Source organism: Brachionichthys hirsutus, chromosome 19 (genome assembly GCF_040956055.1).
Source record: "Brachionichthys hirsutus isolate HB-005 chromosome 19, CSIRO-AGI_Bhir_v1, whole genome shotgun sequence".
Classification (NCBI taxonomy): Eukaryota; Metazoa; Chordata; class Actinopteri; order Lophiiformes; family Brachionichthyidae; genus Brachionichthys; species Brachionichthys hirsutus.
In genome coordinates, this window is record NC_090915.1 from 6,201,443 (window position 1) to 6,219,912 (window position 18,470).

The following is an 18,470-nucleotide window of genomic DNA, read 5'->3' on the forward strand; positions in this document are numbered from 1 at the left end:
GACCAAAAAAAAAAAAAAAAAAAGGTCAAAATTAACGCGAAAAGTGCGGGTGGGGTAGGGGGTGGGGGGGGGGGGGGCACACCGTGGCCCGGAAAACTGTATTGATTAAGCGTGGCAGTGAAGGTGTCCGATGAAAGGCGCACAACTAGATCCCAAAATACAATGAAGGAGACGCACCAGTCGGAAGGAGGCTGCGGTGGGTAGCTCGTTAGCTGCCGCGGAACACGAGTAATAGTTTTACTCTGTCACTCTCCTCCTTCGTCGTCGGCAGTTAATCCCAAAAAAAATAATGTCGTTAGCGTTAGTCCCCGTCTGTCGCTCCGGGACAGGATACTACGCTCCTTCCGACCTTGCCGCAACTCCTCCTAGAGACTCCCGGACTTTCTCCTCGCTGCTATTATACATACTGCAGTTTTGCATCACAGACGGGGTTGGGCTCCGCCGAAGAAGAAGTCTCGCGAGATGTCATCCGAGCACATCTATTTTCCCTTTGACCGAGAGGAGATATCGCGAGGATTCATCACTCAACCCAAATAGTAGGCGTGACTCGGAAGAGAGAAAGACGTGAGGAGTAAGGGGCGGGGTTTAATCGTGCATCGACACGCCAAACCTCTCCCGTGTGTGCGTAGGACGTCTGTTTGGGAGCTTCCGGTGTTCAGGTGGAGCGGCTGTGACGAGTTTTACCTGTTCGGGTCGAACCACAACGCATAATGTGACTACTGGAAATAAACACTTGGACGCGTGTAGACACGAAATTTGCGGTGATGATGGTGATGAATATATTTATTAGATAGAATGTATTACAGTACAAGTACAGTCAAACAATAGAATGCACAGTCAAACACACTGTCTAAGAGGAGCATTTTTTATTTTTTTTAAGCCCTTGCGGTCTTGTTTCTGTTGAAAGTCCTTCATACTTGTTCATCGACATGTAACAATGCCAATAAAAATAAAAATAAATTACTCAATCGATGCAAAATAACAATACATTAAAAAGACACATAATATGTACAACGTAGGTGGAGAAAGAAGGGGGGGCAATGGGGGCGAGGTAAGGTGGAGGGGGGTTGATCCAGAGAGAGTCGTGATGACTATCTCCGTTTCTCGCCTCCCGAAAGGTGAATTTTTAGGGCTGTTTTGAAGGATGCCATCGAGCTAGCATTTATTTTACAGTGCAATGCTTTCATGATCTTAATTCCTTTGACAATATTCACTGTCTCATATTTTCTATGGATTTGAACTCTTTAGTGAAATGGTAGCAATAGGACCTCAGAAAGCTCAGTGGGTAGAGCAGTGGGTTGATTTCTAGCCCCCGTCACACAGGCAAAATCCCAAATCTAAAATCGCTCCTACTTTGTGGTTGGTGAGTGATGGCGTGAATAGTTATTGCTCTTAATGAGCGGGCGGCGCCTTGTATGTTACAAATGCCACCACTGTATGAACGCTAGTGTGAATGGATGTATTGCGTAAAGCTTCGAGTCGTGAATCAGACTAGAGAGGTGCAATATAAACACTGTCCATTTACTATACTGGTGTCATTGTGCCTGTTAAAATTACTTTAACGATACAATCAAAATGTCTTGTTTTCCAGTCGTGTTAAACGCAAGACGAAGCAGATTTGACTGGTTTACTAGTTTCCAGGAAAGATGGGTAAATACAGTTGTTTCTCATCAGCATAACAGTTGCATTTTATGTTGTGTTTCTCAATGATTGGGCCACGGGGCAGCATATATGAGGAGAATAAAAGGGGGCCATGTACTGAACCTTGGGGGACCTAAATAGAGCTATTTAGTGTAAATAATCCTTGGTTTGTTTGTATGCTAACATTTGTTTATTTTCTAACTAGGTAGCTACTGTCTGTGGTGTTAAAGAATAGAGGGGGGGGGGGGGGGTATACTGCCAGCCAATCAGAGGACAGGCTCATGAATTAGGATGGACAAATTGAGGTGCCTGGCTTTAGTCTGTGGCTTTTTTGGCTGATTGAGCATGTTTAATCAAAAACATTCTCATTGATTGTTCATCTGAAAGTGCTCCAGGTTCATCACAAAACAAAAGCTTTGTGACTAATTATTTAGGATCTTTGTGATTATTCACCACGTCGAGGTCCCCCAAAGGCAGTGCGATTTTTTGAGATGAGAGAACCCACTTGAGCTTTGCAGGCGAATAAATGACAAATGTTTATGTATCATCAGTGTTTCGTTTGTTTTGACCATACTTGTGGCCTTTCAGGTAACAGGGTGCTGTGACTTTCACAGCGTGTGACACTGGCTGCTAGAAGCATGCGAACTCAGCTCAGACTCTGTGAACTAACAGGCTGGGAGATACTTACATGTCAAACCTGCGGGGGAAGACACTGAGCAAAGTTAATTTACGTCCTGTTGAGAAAAAGAACATCATGAGCCAAGAGAGAACTGTAGTTTTTTTGGTGTCGATATATGAAAATATTCAGAGTATGTTAAAAAGGCAAGGGTATGAGCCCTATTATATTGACTCTTACTCAACTTTTACAACCATTTAAGTTTTATTGTGTTTCTTTCTATAAGGCAGCTGCACCAAAGGGGTTATAATCTCAGAATGGCTGGTTTGTCTGGTTTTCAGAAGGATTACAGAAAACTACTTCAATGATTTTGATGAAACTTGGTGGAAGGCTGATGTAAAGAATGAATCTTTATGTGGAATAAATATATATATATCTATATATAGAATCACCTTTAAGTGGCTCCAGACCATAGGGAACATGTACAAATTACTTTTCACTCTACATGAATCCAACATCATTGCATCTTTGCCCCTCCTCACAAAGCAGTGTAGACTGAGTGGGCAATTCTGTCAAGGACGAGACGCAACAACATTAGTTACACCAAAGTACTGAATGTGGCAAGTAATAACTTATTTTCTGATGTTTTCTCTCGTGCTTATACTGGAAACCTCTGCAGGCTTCAGCTTTGAGGATCAGCGCCTTCCTTTCATTCAGGAATCCATTTATATGGCTACGCCGCCACACAGTCCTGCTGGGAGGATCCGTGCTGCCGACGCAAGATTCTGGTGAATTCAGACAATGTGCTCATTAAAAAAATGCACACCTGCGACTCTGCCTCTTTAACACACAGAGAAGAGAGATAGTGACCTGGTCACAGATTCACACTTTAAATTACTCTCTGCACACTGCAATTGACCAGCAGAATTAAGCACTGTCCAAAGGCTGCAGTACAGAAAAAACCCTAACAGAATAAAATAGTAATATGATTATAAGATGAAATCCTAGACACATAAAAGGTCTCTGTGGAAACCACCATAATGATATAAAGGAGATGCCGACACTTGAGCTACACAGTTACAGTCTATATGTTGACACAGTACACTTTAGTTGTTCTCGTTTATATTCTCAAATAGGAGCAAAATAGTTCTTCAAAACTTAGTTTTGGAAGAATAGCCCATAATCAAAGATTGGTCCACGGAGCCCCGGCGGTCCTCAAAGAGTTCTCGATGAAAATGCTTCATAACATAATAACAGTGATTACTGAAGTTTTCTTTTTTTTACTCAATCAGAATTCTCCATCATCAATTGTAAATCTTCTTTTAATAAATGTGTCATGAGCATGAACCTGCACTGCAAAATAGAAAACAAGTGGGTTGCCATCACAAGCAGCATGCAGGCGTAAATATTTTTTATAGACACTGAGAGTTTCTGGGCAGCATACTTTTCATCCCGTGTCACAATGTGTTCATGTCTTCTGAATGGGTTAAATATGACAGTTACAGATGAAACGGCATAGTGCACCTTCCCATAAATAATTATCTGAGACCCATAAAGCTCCAAAATAATTACATATAAAAGATTCAAGTGCACTTAAATTAACTGGTCAATTTGATGGGCCGCATTCTAACTTAAACCTTAAAATTAGGCCAGAGAAGGTTGAAAAAAAAAAAAAGCAGTACATTGGACTTATCTGTAGACAGAAATATTTGAGAAAGTGCAGTCTGAGTGCTTTTCTATTTCTGGGAGGAGGCGAGGAGCTTCAGCCTCAAGTGTCACTAGGACCTTTCAGAACAGTGTGAGACTATTAGCACATAGTTGACCCAGGGAGGCAATTCCATTCCCAGAAACACTCAAGTATGTGTCCTGGAATTAAGACATGACTGACACAGGTCAAACAGAGGTTTATAAAGTAAGAAACACCCAAAACACTTGAACTTGATGTGATCGAGCTGGGGAGGAGTTGATAAAAGCAGACATGGTGTTCTATTAAATGGCCCATCATTAGCGTTCTTCATTCAGGAAGCCCTGCGTTAGGGTTAGGGTCATTTCAGTAAAAGGTCCACCGACTCTTCCACCATCTCCTGGAGAGTTTGCAGCAAATATTCAACTGAACGCAGTTTCTTATTTCTCTGGAGCATCACAAGCTTTTCTTGCACACGTACTTGCCTTCTGATCCGCAGGCCCCACCGTATAGATCATCCATCCATTCATCCATCCATCCATCCCATCTTTTACTGCTGATCCGGGGCCGGGTCGTGGAGGCAACAGTCTGCTATTACTATTAATAGTGCCTTCCCCCAGTGTCTTTGTGCTTTCTCATCCTGCTGGTTCCATGGAAACGACATAGTACCGGGGCCATGGTTGACACCCACTGACATCATTACTATTATCAGTTGTTAATGTAGTAGTTATCTCTGATCTGCCTGTCGCTGATCTGCCTGTCTGCCATTGCTTTGTCTTTGTTTTTTCAACGTTGTGTCTTAGTCAAATGTGGTTTATTGCTGTTTGTTGGTTTATTGTTGTTTGTTGTCTGTGATGTGTAATGGTGTCGTTGATGTTCAGTCAGTGAAGACAAATTTCCCGACGGGGACCAATAAAGATCTTCGTTCTCCTACCCTCACCTATGGTCACGAGCTTTGGGTAGTGACCGAAAGAACAAGATCGTGGGTACAAGCGGCTGAAAAAGAGCTTCCTCCGTAGGGTGGCTGGGCTCTCCCTTAGAGATAGGGTGAGAAGCTCAGTCATCCGGGAGGAGCTCGGAGTAGAGCCGCTGCTCCTGACTACTATGTTTCTTCCCTTATCCCCCCCCCCCCCACGAGCCAAAGGGGACATAACAATCGCTAAAACTGTGCTTAATTCCTTTGTCAACTTTAATGTACTATTTAATAAAGTCCTGACCTTGATCCTGTTTTTTATATATATATATATATGAGTGAACATATCTCTGGGAGCCTTTCTTGACATTTTAACATCTATAGAGCACTATCAATATTGACATCCATAATGTTTACTGTGACTTGAAGTTCAGCCACTGGTCTCAGTGCTGCATGCGCCAGCTGGATGGATAAATGCTGGCGGAGCCGGCACATGTGTAAAATGACAACAAGCAGCAACGCATACAAGAAAACTTTCCACTCCGCCTGAGTGATGGAACTGACCCGACACGTGCTCGCCTGATGTTCTCTTATCTTTGTGCATGTAATAAGTTTCAGTATTGCACCACAGATTGGGTGAGCCAGGTCTTTAAAAAAAATCATTCAATAATCAATAATTATGGGTGGAAAAAAAAGAAGTACTATATTATATATATATTTTTTTAAAGATTATTATAATATAAAACCTGCTATTGCTGCTGAATGGTACCGATCTGAACCAGCAGGTGGCGGTGTCATCTTTATTTAAAGAGATTTAACTGCGCTAATCACACACAACACAAAAGCATTTAAAATTAATTATACAGTCAAAAGAGGAACCAAAACTAAAAACACCGAAAGAATACCCGAGTAAAGTAAAAAACATAATCCTAACCCTAATAATTGTTATTATATAAATGCCAATACATGACAGGAACTGACGTTAATGTTCAAAGTGCTTCAATACATCCAAAAGGTTTGCGTTCAAAGAATGTTTAAGCTGAAGCAGGGGATTTATAACTTTAGGGGGTTGCTAATGTTTGATGCACAAAGTCAGAGCAAACTCAAGTACAGATGTGTGTCAGTTCTGGGTGTGAAATTATGGAACGGATTAAACGAGGAAATCAAGATGTGTAATTCTATGTCAGTATTCAAGACCTATGATGACGTAGGATAGGCGAAAATAAACCTCGGGGTTTCAGCCTATTCCTTTTTCGGTTGTTGTCTGATAAATTCTGTTGTAAAAATATGTTTTTATTTTGTTTGTTTTTAAACCAAAATAAAATATTTAGTACAATACAATAAAGTATTGTATTTACTCCACATACATCTGTTAGTGCTGTTGTTTCTTACTTGTATTATGGTCTGCTTCTGGACCTATTGGACTTCTTTATAGTGAAAGTAGACAGTTCAAACAGTTTAAAATTATGGCCTGCATCAATATGGTTGTTATAGATTATTCTAGCAGGTTTCAATGACATGTTAGATAGATTTCAAACAAGGTACGGATCGAGATATATTTTTTTACCAAATTTATTTAAACATTAATAACTTGTAAACAATATCTCTGTCAAGATCATGTTGCTAATCATTAGCAGAACAAACAATGACATGAAGAGGAAAAAAACTTATTGTAGTTTATGCCTGAAATCACAACTTTGACCTAGAAAAGTTCTCAAGTCAAATTTGTGGGGGGGAGAAAACCCTCAATGATAAACATTTAAATATCTGGTAAACAAAGTAAAAGCAAAAAATAAGAGATCACAGAATCAGCACTTTCACAAAATGAAAAACTATTTTTTAAATGCTTCATATCTTGGCACTTGTGTGTTATCGTAAATATTTAATTGGTGATTTTCAAAAATCTTGCGTTGGAAGGGGAAACAAAATAGCGGTCCACCATCCACTTATGTGGACAGATCTTTTAATTATACTCCAATAAACCTCATCGTCATCACACGGATTCTGCGCACATTGATTTGTTCCCACCGGCTAAAAGATAACATCAAATTCTGGAGGAAAAAAACTGCTAAATGTCATTAGCGCCTGAAAATTAAGTCAAATCCCAAAAACCTAACATCTCCAGCCGTCATGGAAGGAGTTTGTCAACTATTTCTGTTCAATATGTAAATCATCCATTTCAATCTATCTTCGTAAATAATTGATCAGGGACGGTAAACTCCACTATTGTCCATCAAAGGCACTGCGCTGTACTCAGATCACACTGAGTTCTAGAGTTTGCGTTCCCCTGCAAGGATTCTTTGGTAGATAATATCTGTAAGTGGAATGTAGGCCTCCTGCTGGTAGTCCAGGATATAGAGGCGATGGGAAATCGTCGATGGGTTGAAGCCACTCTGCACCAGCTGGAATTTCTGCTGCTTGAAAGTGCTTGTTATTTCCATCACAGTCTGCGGGAGAGTTAAAGAGATTGCTGTTAGTGAAACAGCAATCAGACAGAGACCTCAAACCTTCAGTGCAACTTCTCTGTGTTGTCATAGCACAGATTGTTTGACAGCATCTATAACGTAAGTGCAGTATCCCACCATAATTGTGATTTCCCATCTGAAGTGTTTTTAGATAAGCCCGTAGTTTAGATAGGTGCGTCCTGTATGAGTTTGAACTCTGATCAATAGGTCTGCTCATCTACATTTTCAAACAACTGTGCAGAACAGAAAGACACATTTGCAGCATGGCTCCGTTCCTTACCTGAAGCCTTATGAAGAGTGGGCGGGCGTACGCCGGGAGGTCCCTCGTCACATGCTCAAACATCACCTTCCCGTGGAAGGTGAAGCCGGGTCTAACGATCACGGCAGCCATTCCTGCGCGGCCCTCATGCCCTGTGGATGATCATCGGCATCCCATTAAAACGCTGCAGCGTTCCCGGCTAGTCATACGGAACAGTGTGATTTCTGTTTCATTTATTACTTTCAAACTACAGTGAGGACATAAGTTTTGAAGTTTATTATATGTTCTGGTATTTATATATGTTATACAGACTTTGAATTTGATATATTTTGTTTCGTTTTATACTGAATATTTGAAGATAAACTTTTGTTTGTTTTCTTACTGCAGTGAACAGCACTTGACGTGCAATATGTGTTTTTTTAATCCAAGGAATTTATGTTATAATACTTATTTACGTACAATTGTATTTTAAAAATTGTACGTGTGATATGACACTATGATAATTGTATGTGACAATCACGCTTCTTCTTCTACTAAATATACCTGGTACTTCCACTCCGTACACGTTGACCTCTTCAATAAAGTCCACCAGTCCAAGCGTCTCGGATACTTCAGTCGTTGCGACATTTTCCCCCTTCCACCTGAAAGTAGGAGGAAACTATTATTTCGATAAACATTATTATGATACTAAAGGGCATTTTTTATCATATATTACCAGAAGGGGCGCTATTAGGAATGTCAAATGTCAAAAAACACCAATGAATAATTCATAAATCCCCTCTGCACCATATTTTACAACCAGATTATGTTTTTTAGAGTTGTTGTTATCGGACAGACATTAAATGCAGATTTCAGTTGTTTTTTTTAAAGGGGTTCTTTCTCTATATATAATCTCGGCTCTTCCTTCTACACCAGGCTAACAGTCGCGTGCTGTACAAACGCATCGCTATAAATCTCTTGAACATCGCCCGAGGCTTCTGCTGCATGGCTCCCTCTACCTGAAGGTGTCTCCCATTCTGTCTCTGAAAATGATGAAGCCATCTTTCTCTTCCATGAGGTCCCCTGTGTTGAAGTAGGCATCCCCCTTCACGAACACATTTCTCATCAGCTTCTTCTCAGTCAGCTGCTTGCTTCCGGCATAACCAAAAAACGGACTCGTGGCGCCGACCTTGGACAGCAGCAGCCCCGTCTCACCTGACGACACGACGACATAAATGACACGCGTTAAATAAAATACCAAATTGAAAATGACTTGCTTGGACGTTGCATTCTTACCTTTGTCCACTCGTTTACTGAAACCGTACTGATCTTTTTCTGGTTCATCTTTCACCATGTCGTACTTCACAAGTTCATACCTGAACAGGAACTACAAATAAATAAATAAAAGGGAATGTCACAGAGGATTATGCCAACGACGGATCCATCCACCGATGGAGCATACCAATGTTTATTGGTATGGTTATTACACACACACACACACTATCTATCTATAGGGAATTTCCATAATAGATGGAAATTCCACAATGCTGCCACACGGCGACAAAACTACAGGATTGCATGACATTTAGTTTTATTGTATATTATTGTACTGATCCACGTAGGTATAAGATAGAGTTGCATTATTCCCTCCCCCACGGGAGGGAAATAGGCAGACCACAAGGATTGCAGTTCGAACCTCAACACTGATTTCCTCACCAACTTGTTCCTGAATTATTTTATTAAAGGTTTAAATCTTTCAAATGTTGGGGGGGGGGGGGGGGGGGGGGTTATGGTGTGGCCTTTTTGCCTCATGGGGTGAAAAGGGGAAGGCACATAAACCAGATATATCGGGTTGATAAAAAGTTATTAACATCAACTTGGTCAATAGAAACAAACAATTGAACAAAGGGAGACGGGGCCAACGGGGGCTGCTCAAATCAATGACATGAATAAAACAACAAAAACAGAAAAAGGCTGCAATTAAACTGAAAACTCTTCATGTTTGTGTGTGAGCTCACGGAATAAAATAAAATGCAAATCAAATGAGAAAGCCTGGAAATGTAAACATTTTTTCTCCGTTTTGTGATGAATTCGTGCTTTCTCCATCAGAGGAGCTCCACTCCACCTCAGCCTCTTGGGTTTTCATCTTAGGCTGATTTCTACGACCGTTTACTTGGCCTAAGTATCTCCTGTAGGCCTAATGCAAAGAAGACATCACAAGTATGCACACCCAAAAGGAAGACCTGAAAGCACTCGCCTTGTAAATGAAGTTGGAGCGGCCCACGGCTCCGATCTTGCCAACGTGGTTCATAAAGCACAGGTTTCCCTCAGTGGAGCCGTAAACCTCGCACATCTTGATGTTTCCAAAGCGATCCAGGAACTCTCGCCAGACTTCCCGCTGCAATCCGTTCCCAATGCCCATTCTCACCTTGTGAACCTTCTCCTTGTCAGTCTGAAGTAAAACACAGAGGCATGAAGAGTCTGGCAGGCGATCACTCGCTATCGATCTCTCTCCTCTACTCTACAAATGATGTAGAGTAGAGGAGATGACAGTTGGTGACAGTTGGGGAAATAATTATTTGATCACCTGCTGAATTTTTACATTTGCCCGCTTACAAAGAAATTAACGGAGTCAAATTTTTCAAGGTTGTTCACTGATTTAAGGCAATACACCGAATATCAGTCGAAAATACATACAAAACACACAATACCAAATTTATAAAATGCTTTGCATGTTATTGACTGAAATCAGGATTCGACAGACAGCAGATCATGTGATCTGGAACAGCAACGGTTAACCCATCCTTTTGGAATCATGCAAAAGTAACCGCTTTTGACATCGACATCAGTTCCAGTAAATATCTTGTGAACGGAGGCATTCAACAGGTCCAGCTGCAGAACAGGAACAGTCGGTGTCCTCTTACCAAACAGTATTAGGATCTCTACAAGAGGAATGGACCAATGGGGATTAGGAAAATTATGAGGTTTCCTGAGGGAACCAATTATTGCTTCTTCTTGTAATTGTTGCTGAAGAAAGCAACTTTAAATGGAAAACAAACATCATTCCAAGATCTGGATGGAGCAGCATCTTAGCAAAGTGGTCTGGCGAGGTGGCGTATTACCACAGCAACGCGATCGTATCCACGTGGAACAGGCCGTTCTCTCGTTGCAGCTACGACGACGAGAGAAGAAAGATCATTCCTAGAGCTCTGGAATGATGCGCGTGAAGAGGAGCAGCAGTCAGTCAGTCAGTGTGACAAACACCGAGCACCATTGGAACTGCTGTGTGGCAAAACGCGCACAATAGATGATGATGATCTGGACTTTTTGAAAATCAGAAATAAAAGAATCAGTGCTCATGCTTTGGGAAGGAATATTGTCCTCATGGAAGGTTGCTTCTTTTGTGCTGCACACGTACACATCTTTGAATAACCGGTCAGTTGGAGAGGACAGTCGGAGCTCCGCCTCCGCCCAAGGCCAAATAACAGAGCAGCCGAGTGGACAAAGAGGACTTTCAGCCCAGCCTCAAGATGGAACAAGCTCTGGCCTCAATCTGTGCGTGCGTGCGTGCGTGCATGTCTAAATGTCCGCAATGGGAGGACGCAAACAATAGCACAAAGACCCTGCTTGTTTTTGAGCCACAGTTGTGCACAGCATTTATTAAATGATTCATAACTAGCAGTGACTCTCTCTAAAAAAAAAAAAAAAAAACTAAAAAAAGTCTGCACACTGCAAAAAACATTGACAGAGTGCATACCTCCACGAACGCCGACAGTCCACTCCTGTACGGAAAGATGCAAATGCAACAGAGCGTGAGTGCATATACTCCAAAACAAAGACATTGAAATATGGATGAGTGTACCTAAAGAATCAGGTTTACCGTCTGCGCCATGAATTTTAAATTTTATGATAACGATTGATAGCAGACGACATTGGGTTAAATATTACATCATTATTATTTTTTTTTCCTATTGGAAAGAAAAAAAAAGTCCTGTTGTTTTAAAGCGCTGCAGGTGTGTGTGTGTGTTTGATCTGAATAATAAAAAAAAAACTGTAACTTGGCAAATTCCTGCAGGTTTATCCGAACTTGTGAACCTAAATATGGTGAAACAGTCAGAAATCACTTTTTGTTTCTCTAACTTGAACACTACTAGCGTCTAAGGAAAAATATTTTTCTACCTACGCTGTGGTTTGGGTTCATCTAAATTTTAAATTTTCTTCTTCCCGCTCCCTTTCAGGCAGAGTTGCCATATTATTTGTTTAAATGTGGCTAGTGCAATGTGGCACGGGTTTTGTAGTTGTTTTTTGTTTGCTTATTTTGTCATTGCCTGAAATAAATAAATAAGTACTTTCAATAACTGGGTCAGCGGCGTTTGCTGTCGTCAAACAGATCGGACCAACCATGATCTCCTCTGAGGAGGCGATGAACCAGACACACACAAAAACAACAACGTGCCTTTAGGATACCGTTTGTTATCCTAATATTTGATCAGTGGCTGTTATCACTCAGTTATCGAATGGAAGATTACCTGCGGCTGGTTGCAGAGGTACCTGCAGAGCTCCCCGATATACTGGAAAACAGTCACGTTGTGTTTTCTACAGTCATTCCAGAACTGGGAGGCTGAGAACTTCTTCTTGAGGACACAGGTCGCACCTGTAACACAGCAGCAAGTCAGCCAGTGACTCCGCCCCTAATATAAAAGGCTTCATTTATGGTACTTGTAACATGTTTAATTAATAATCATCAATAATATTAATTTACTTCATCATTATTGATTATTTTGACAATCATTAATCATAATTTAAAAAAAGAAAAAAACACCTATGAGAGACCAGATATCACCAAATAAAACTCGACACCCTGCAATTAGATTCAAACAAGAGATATTTTGAAGCATACCCAGCTCTATGGTTCCTCCGATACCAAGTAAGGATGCTGCACTGTGGTAGAGCGGGAGAGGGATGTATATGACGTCATCTTCCTTCACTCCAAATGCCCAGAAGCCTCCTGCTGCCTTCAAGCTCTGCAGGTGAGTGATCACTGCAGCCTTAGGGAGCCCTGAGAAAAGGAACCAGTTGAATATACATGACACGAAAGTTACGCTTTCTCTATTTGAACTGAACTGCTCTGCTCTAAATCCACTTTGACGACGTCTTATATACGACCAGTATATACTATATCAACTTAATGATGAGACAATTACCCACAGCAACATGACACACCCCTGGCATGACTCAAAGTCATCTGGTTGAGGGGCGACTTCTCTCTGAAACAGGCTGAGGTGATGGAGAAACTCACCAGTTGTTCCAGAAGTGAAGATGTACAGGATGGGGCATTTGAGGGAGGTGCTGGCTCGTAGCGCGGCCGGAACGGGTTGGTCAGACGCAGCCTCGACTTTGTCCAGCAGAGTGTGCAAATGCGTGTCCTCGTTCTGGCTCCTCATAACCCACACCTGGACGTCGTCTCTCAGCTGGTCCATCAGGACGCCGTCCATGTGGTCCACTAAATCTGGGAGGACGAGCAGCGAAACCGCATTTCAGGAAAACCATAGTTGTGATTGTATTTTCTTCTGTAGCTGCTTTGCTGTTAACGAATTAGTGTGTTAAGAGCAAGTTGGAACGGCACAACATGCACTTTTGTGTTTGTGCTAGAAGGATTAGTGATTCACAGAGGGTCACGGATGTACGGCAGTTATCTTTCCCAGGATGCACTGCAGTGACACAAACTACGTCACTGCAGCAGCACTCCTCTGGTTTCGATGAAAGCTCACTAGAAATCACAAAATCACTCAACCCTCAAACATGAACTCAAAGTGACCCATTCTAATCAGCCATTCCACGGATCCATCGGTTGGACTCCGGTTGGACTCCGGAATGTGTCCCTGACCGACAACATTCTCGTTTGTCGGTCTACCATGAGAATTCTGCAACTACTAGAACAACCATAGCAGTCATTTTAACTGCTCGGACATTATTTGTATATAATCTGGATTATTGTTATCACGATCTAAGAAAATAATGGTGGAATCGGTAAAAAAAAAAACACATCAGGATACTAAATGAAAACTATAATGTTTGAGTGTTTTATTTATTTAATTGACACAACGTAACGTCTCTGCAATGACGCACGGCAACTCGAACTGCAACAATGATCTCTGCGAAAAAACAAACTCATGTAGCCTGCTTTCATCATGAGACCTTTAACAGTGATAATTATTAACGATTATGAACATTTAAAACAGGTTGGTGTAATTAGACCTTAACAATGATAATTATGAACTATTATAAACATTTCGAAATTGGGAATTCTAGTGCTAAGCAATGAACTACAAGTGAGGATCGTGTCACAAGGCTCCAGCACAATCGATCCGATTAGCTGTACAAACATGGACATGTGGACGAAAGATCAATACGGTGGGACATTTTATCAGACTCCTTTAACCCTTTAAAGACCAAACCATGAAGTAATCGTCCGAAAACTCTCATTTTGGGGGGAAATAAGGTCTTAATGGAACCTTCTGACAAATTTGTCCAAAAAAAAAAAAAAGGCCAAGTGTATGAAATATGATACGCGTGTCTATAAAGGGTTAAAATCAGCAGCAAATAGTACAGAGCAAATCAGCGCTGAAGGGAGTTCACTATTGTCAACATGCATGAAAGATTCCAGGCCTGACGCCCAGAACTGGAGGGTCATTAGGCCTCCAGATACTTTCAGAACACCATCAGCGCTGATGACGTCAACCAGGGGTCTCAAACATCAAAGAGATGAGCCAACAACAAAACTTCTGCACTCACAACAAACATCCATCCCCCCCCCCCCCTCCCCCCGGGGGGGGGGTCAAACCTTTGGGAACATCGCTGTGCAACACCTATCTGAGAGTGACGTCAGAGGCTTCTGCAGCAGTAACAGGTGAGGCTTACCTGAACCGACGATGAGAGTTTTAGCTCCGCAGCACTTTACGCAGTGGAGCAGAGACTTGGACTTCAGGTTCGTGTTGAGGAAGGCGACCGAACACCCGACCTTCGCCAACCCGAACCAGACGCACAGGAAGTCGGGCTCGTTGCCCATGAGCAAGGCGACGCAGTCTCCTTTCGCCAGCTCGACGGCGTCCAGGAAAACATTGGCGAGCCGGTTGCTGCGCGCATCCACGTCGCGGTACGTGTGAACGCGTCCGTCGTGGATGACGAACGGCTTGTCGGGGATGCGCCGCGCCTGCTGGACGAACCTGTCCAGCACCGTGCGCACGCTGGACCGGAGCCTGAACAGCTCCAGCCTCGCCCCGTACCGGATCACCTTCCACAGGAAGAAGAAGTCCTCGCAAAAACACGTGAAGAAGAACCTCTGCAGAACGTAGGCGGAGACCAGCCCGGCGGCCAAAGCGGCGAGCCAGTCCAGCGGGAGCTCCATGGTGCCGTTTACGCGCTCCGTGGTGCTGTTTACGCGCTCCGCGGTGCTGTTTACGCGCTGCATGTGACAGCGCGCAGGCTCCTCCTGACGTCAAGGCAGGCTCTGTTGCGCAATCATGACCGGAACATGAATATGTCCGCCTTCAAAATAAAAGGAGGCGCATCTGAACGAGTTTTAAAATATATAAATCCTGCAAAAAACTGACGTGAAACTGTTCCAGGCAGCACGGTGATGAGCGCTGACGCCTTGGAGAAAGAAGGTTGCGTGTTCGAATCCTAGCTTTACTTGTATTTTGTATGTCCGAATGGGTTTTTCCTCCAGGTTCTACGGTTTCCCCCCCACCTCAAAAAAAACATGCCATTTAGGTGAATTTATTATTATGTAACCAGGGGAAAATTGTGTTTATGTGGCTTCGCGATTCGGGGTGTCGGCAGCCCGCCCCTCGCAGCAAGCTGGGATCGGCTCCAGCAACTCCCGCGACCCGCAAAGGGGAACAAGCGTTTTGTTTTGATCCTTTGCGTGTGTGAGGTGAAACATCTTATTTTGAAGGCTGCTTCCGCTTCCTTTATGGCTGATTTCTGATCAGCTTTTGAATTGGGTGAAATCATGTGACAGTTGTTGTGTTGATGAAGAGGCGGACGCTCCCTGTCAGGCTCCCTGTCAGCTTCTGAACGTCAGACTGGGCTTGTTGCTCCTCTTCTCGGGAGGTGTGCCGCTCCGCTCCGGTTTTGTATAGAACAGACAGGCTGTTGCTATAACAACTGTGCCGCCTGTCCCACCAGAGTTTTTAAAAACCATACCTTATCTTTAATTTCAGACAATCTTTTATTCTTGCTTAGTGGCCCCCGATGGAAAACAGTAGTCGCTCAGGGTTAACAGTAATGAATGAGGAGGATTGCATGATAACTTACAAGAATCAAAGATCACTACTGATCTAGAACATGGAGACGGTCGGGAGAGAACAGGTAGAAACCTCTGACTAGACCCATTAACCTACAGTTAGATCAAAGCTAAGGGAATTTATTCTGCCACGGTGCAGAAAGTAGTTTGGAATGTCCAGACATATATCCTACAGCATGTCTCTGAAGCCAGAGTCCTCTCGCACCATGCTGTCGTAGACTGATCTATAAATCTTCAGAACGTCCACGGCTGAAGGGCGGAGCTTGGGGTCCGTCTTCTTACACGCCTCGTGGATCTGAAAAAGGTGGAAGCGGACTAAATCTCCCCCAGGTGCCCTTCCCATCAGGAAATGCGTCACATCTGGGATTTTCCAAATGTCTGTCCTTTCATCATAGGCTGGCATGTCATCGTCTGAAAACGGCTCCCCTTTGCGTCCGAACGGCCACAGTTGCTCCGGCGCTACAAAGTCCCCGGTGAGTTCCCGGTGGCCACATTTCACAAACAAGTCCCTGGACGGATCCACCTCGGGCAGGGCGTCCATATCGTTCACGACCACGTGGAAGTCACTGGTCAGCAGAAACTGAGAGAGCGTTTTCTCAAGGCTGTTCGAGTCGCACATCACCCGCCGTCCGACCGGGCTGTTGTGGAGATAGTCCAGGACGGAGACGTAGTCCAGGGCTAGCCTCAGCCGGGTCTGCCACGTATTGCGTTTCTGGTGTTGCTCTTGTTCAAGAACACCGTTAAGGTTGAGCAGGGAGCCAAATGGGTGGTGCTCCGTTACCACGACGCTGTCTTTGAGGCAAACCCCCACCAACTGCACAACCAGGGGGCTCTGCAAGGCCTCCAGCATGGACAGTCCGTGGAGGAAATCCTCCAGGTAGTCTGCAGAGGACAGTCTGGATACGGCCACTTTCTGACCCGTCCACTCTGCCAGATAGACCTGGAGGAATGAGAAGCGCCACGGTAAAAGCTCCGCACAAAAACAACACGACAGCGTTTTTTTCTATTGCGCTCCTTATGTCTCTGGTCTAACGTGAACTGCTTCGTATATATTTAATTCATAAAAATAAAAATAAAATAAGCATACAGACCTTTTTGACAGCTCCCTGCCCAATGAGCTTCAGCGTCCGGACTCTGTCCGTTATCTGCGAACACTGGAGCCAGGGGGTGCAGTTTTTCATGGTCGCCATTTTAAAGTGTTGAGCCGCGCAGCCTGTGTGAGACGACACCGGCGGCCGGTCAGAACCATAGATGGAGTCCAGATACAGGTAGATGACGGCGTTGCTGAGGAGCAACGCGACACAGCACGCCAGGAACACCGGCGTATGATGGGAAAGAGTCCTACTGCTGTTCCGGCCCATGGTGCTCTGCACCTGAGAAGGAAAGAAAAGATAGAACGTAATCAAGAGTTCTATTTATCATTCGGCTGAGAGGAAATAGTATCGAGCTTGCAGACAAATAATGACAGAAAGAGACTCCTTTCATTACATCCAGGTAGCCCCCTTCACTGATCCAGCTAGCCCCCTTCACTGATCCAGGTAGCCCCCTAGGCCTCTATTAGCCATTAGCATCAGGAGCAGCTCAATCAGACTGGGACATATTAGTAATTAATTTCAGTGTGATTTATATGACACAACAAACTACTGACACCCATCTGAACTTCTGCGTTACTATCGGTACCGTTAACTGTACTGCGTTACCGGGTGTAGCCACTAGGGGCGGTCTGGAAGGAAGCGAGGGGCTCGGACGGAACCAGCCGAGCAGGTCGGGACTTTGTTATGATCTGCAAGTTGTCTTTAGCGGAAGTTAGCGAAACCAGCTAGCTTGCCTCCACACGACACCTGACGTATACAACACAGATAAACTACGACGCACGCTAAATAAACCCCGAGCAGCGTTACGTACCCTGTCACGTCATAGCTTCAAACGACGTATGTTCCAGCAGACACGATAAGAGCAGTTCTGACGCTGGAGCAACTCCGGAAGTAGCGTCCGTAAACCGGAAGGACAAAGCCACAGCTTCCCGTCAAAATTACACAATAAAAGCATAGCAAACGGAACTGTCCCCGTGGCCCCATTTACTTTCTGGTTGTATGTGATCTTTAAAATTGTCCCAAACGAAAGGAAGAATGCTTTTCTTCATAATATTAATTATTATCCACTATCAATATTATTTTTAGGAAACAAAAGATCGAATTAATGACCCCTCTTAAATGCACCGAATACCATTATTAATCCCCCACCGTTTCCGCCACTTGAAAAAAAAAATAAGTCTCTCGCTATCTCTTAATTATGAGATACTAAGTCATAATTATGTTTGTATCTCATCATAAGAAAGCTGGGACAGGCTCCAGACCTGATGCACACTCCCACCACAAGGTGGCGACAATGCTGCAATGAGCTGCTCACCCCCTCACCCCCCGCCCACCAAAGGAGGAGGAAGAAGTCGTTGTTGTCACTCCTCGTATCGACGACGTTAAGGGTTTCTTCTCGTTACCGGAGACCGTATTGCGTGAACAGGTGAGCTACCGGGTCTTACATCTCTGTACGGTGTGTCTAATCCGTCGATTGGAGACGGGAGATAACATAAACTACCCGGTCAGGC

At 43.6% G+C, this 18,470-nt stretch overlaps 2 protein-coding genes across 2 annotated transcripts; both read right to left on the minus strand.

The window, feature by feature from the left end:
* Positions 1-6,421: 6,421 nt before the first annotated feature.
* Positions 6,422-14,965, minus strand: slc27a6 (solute carrier family 27 member 6). The gene is made up of 10 exons (XM_068753390.1): positions 14,479-14,965; positions 12,857-13,066; positions 12,458-12,616; positions 12,087-12,211; positions 9,815-10,009; positions 8,854-8,944; positions 8,577-8,772; positions 8,122-8,219; positions 7,600-7,730; positions 6,422-7,301 (listed from the first exon to the last, which is right to left on the minus strand). Exons 1-10 carry the CDS (start codon positions 14,963-14,965, stop codon positions 7,125-7,127), a joined length of 1,869 nt encoding a protein of 622 aa, XP_068609491.1. The 3' UTR covers positions 6,422-7,124.
* An 801-nt stretch (positions 14,966-15,766) lies between these two features.
* On the minus strand, positions 15,767-17,828 carry pomk (protein O-mannose kinase). The gene is made up of 3 exons (XM_068753195.1): positions 17,771-17,828; positions 16,957-17,238; positions 15,767-16,805 (listed from the first exon to the last, which is right to left on the minus strand). Exons 2-3 carry the CDS (start codon positions 17,224-17,226, stop codon positions 16,035-16,037), a joined length of 1,041 nt encoding a protein of 346 aa, XP_068609296.1. The 5' UTR covers positions 17,227-17,238; positions 17,771-17,828; the 3' UTR covers positions 15,767-16,034.
* Between the last annotated feature and the right edge of the window lie 642 nt (positions 17,829-18,470).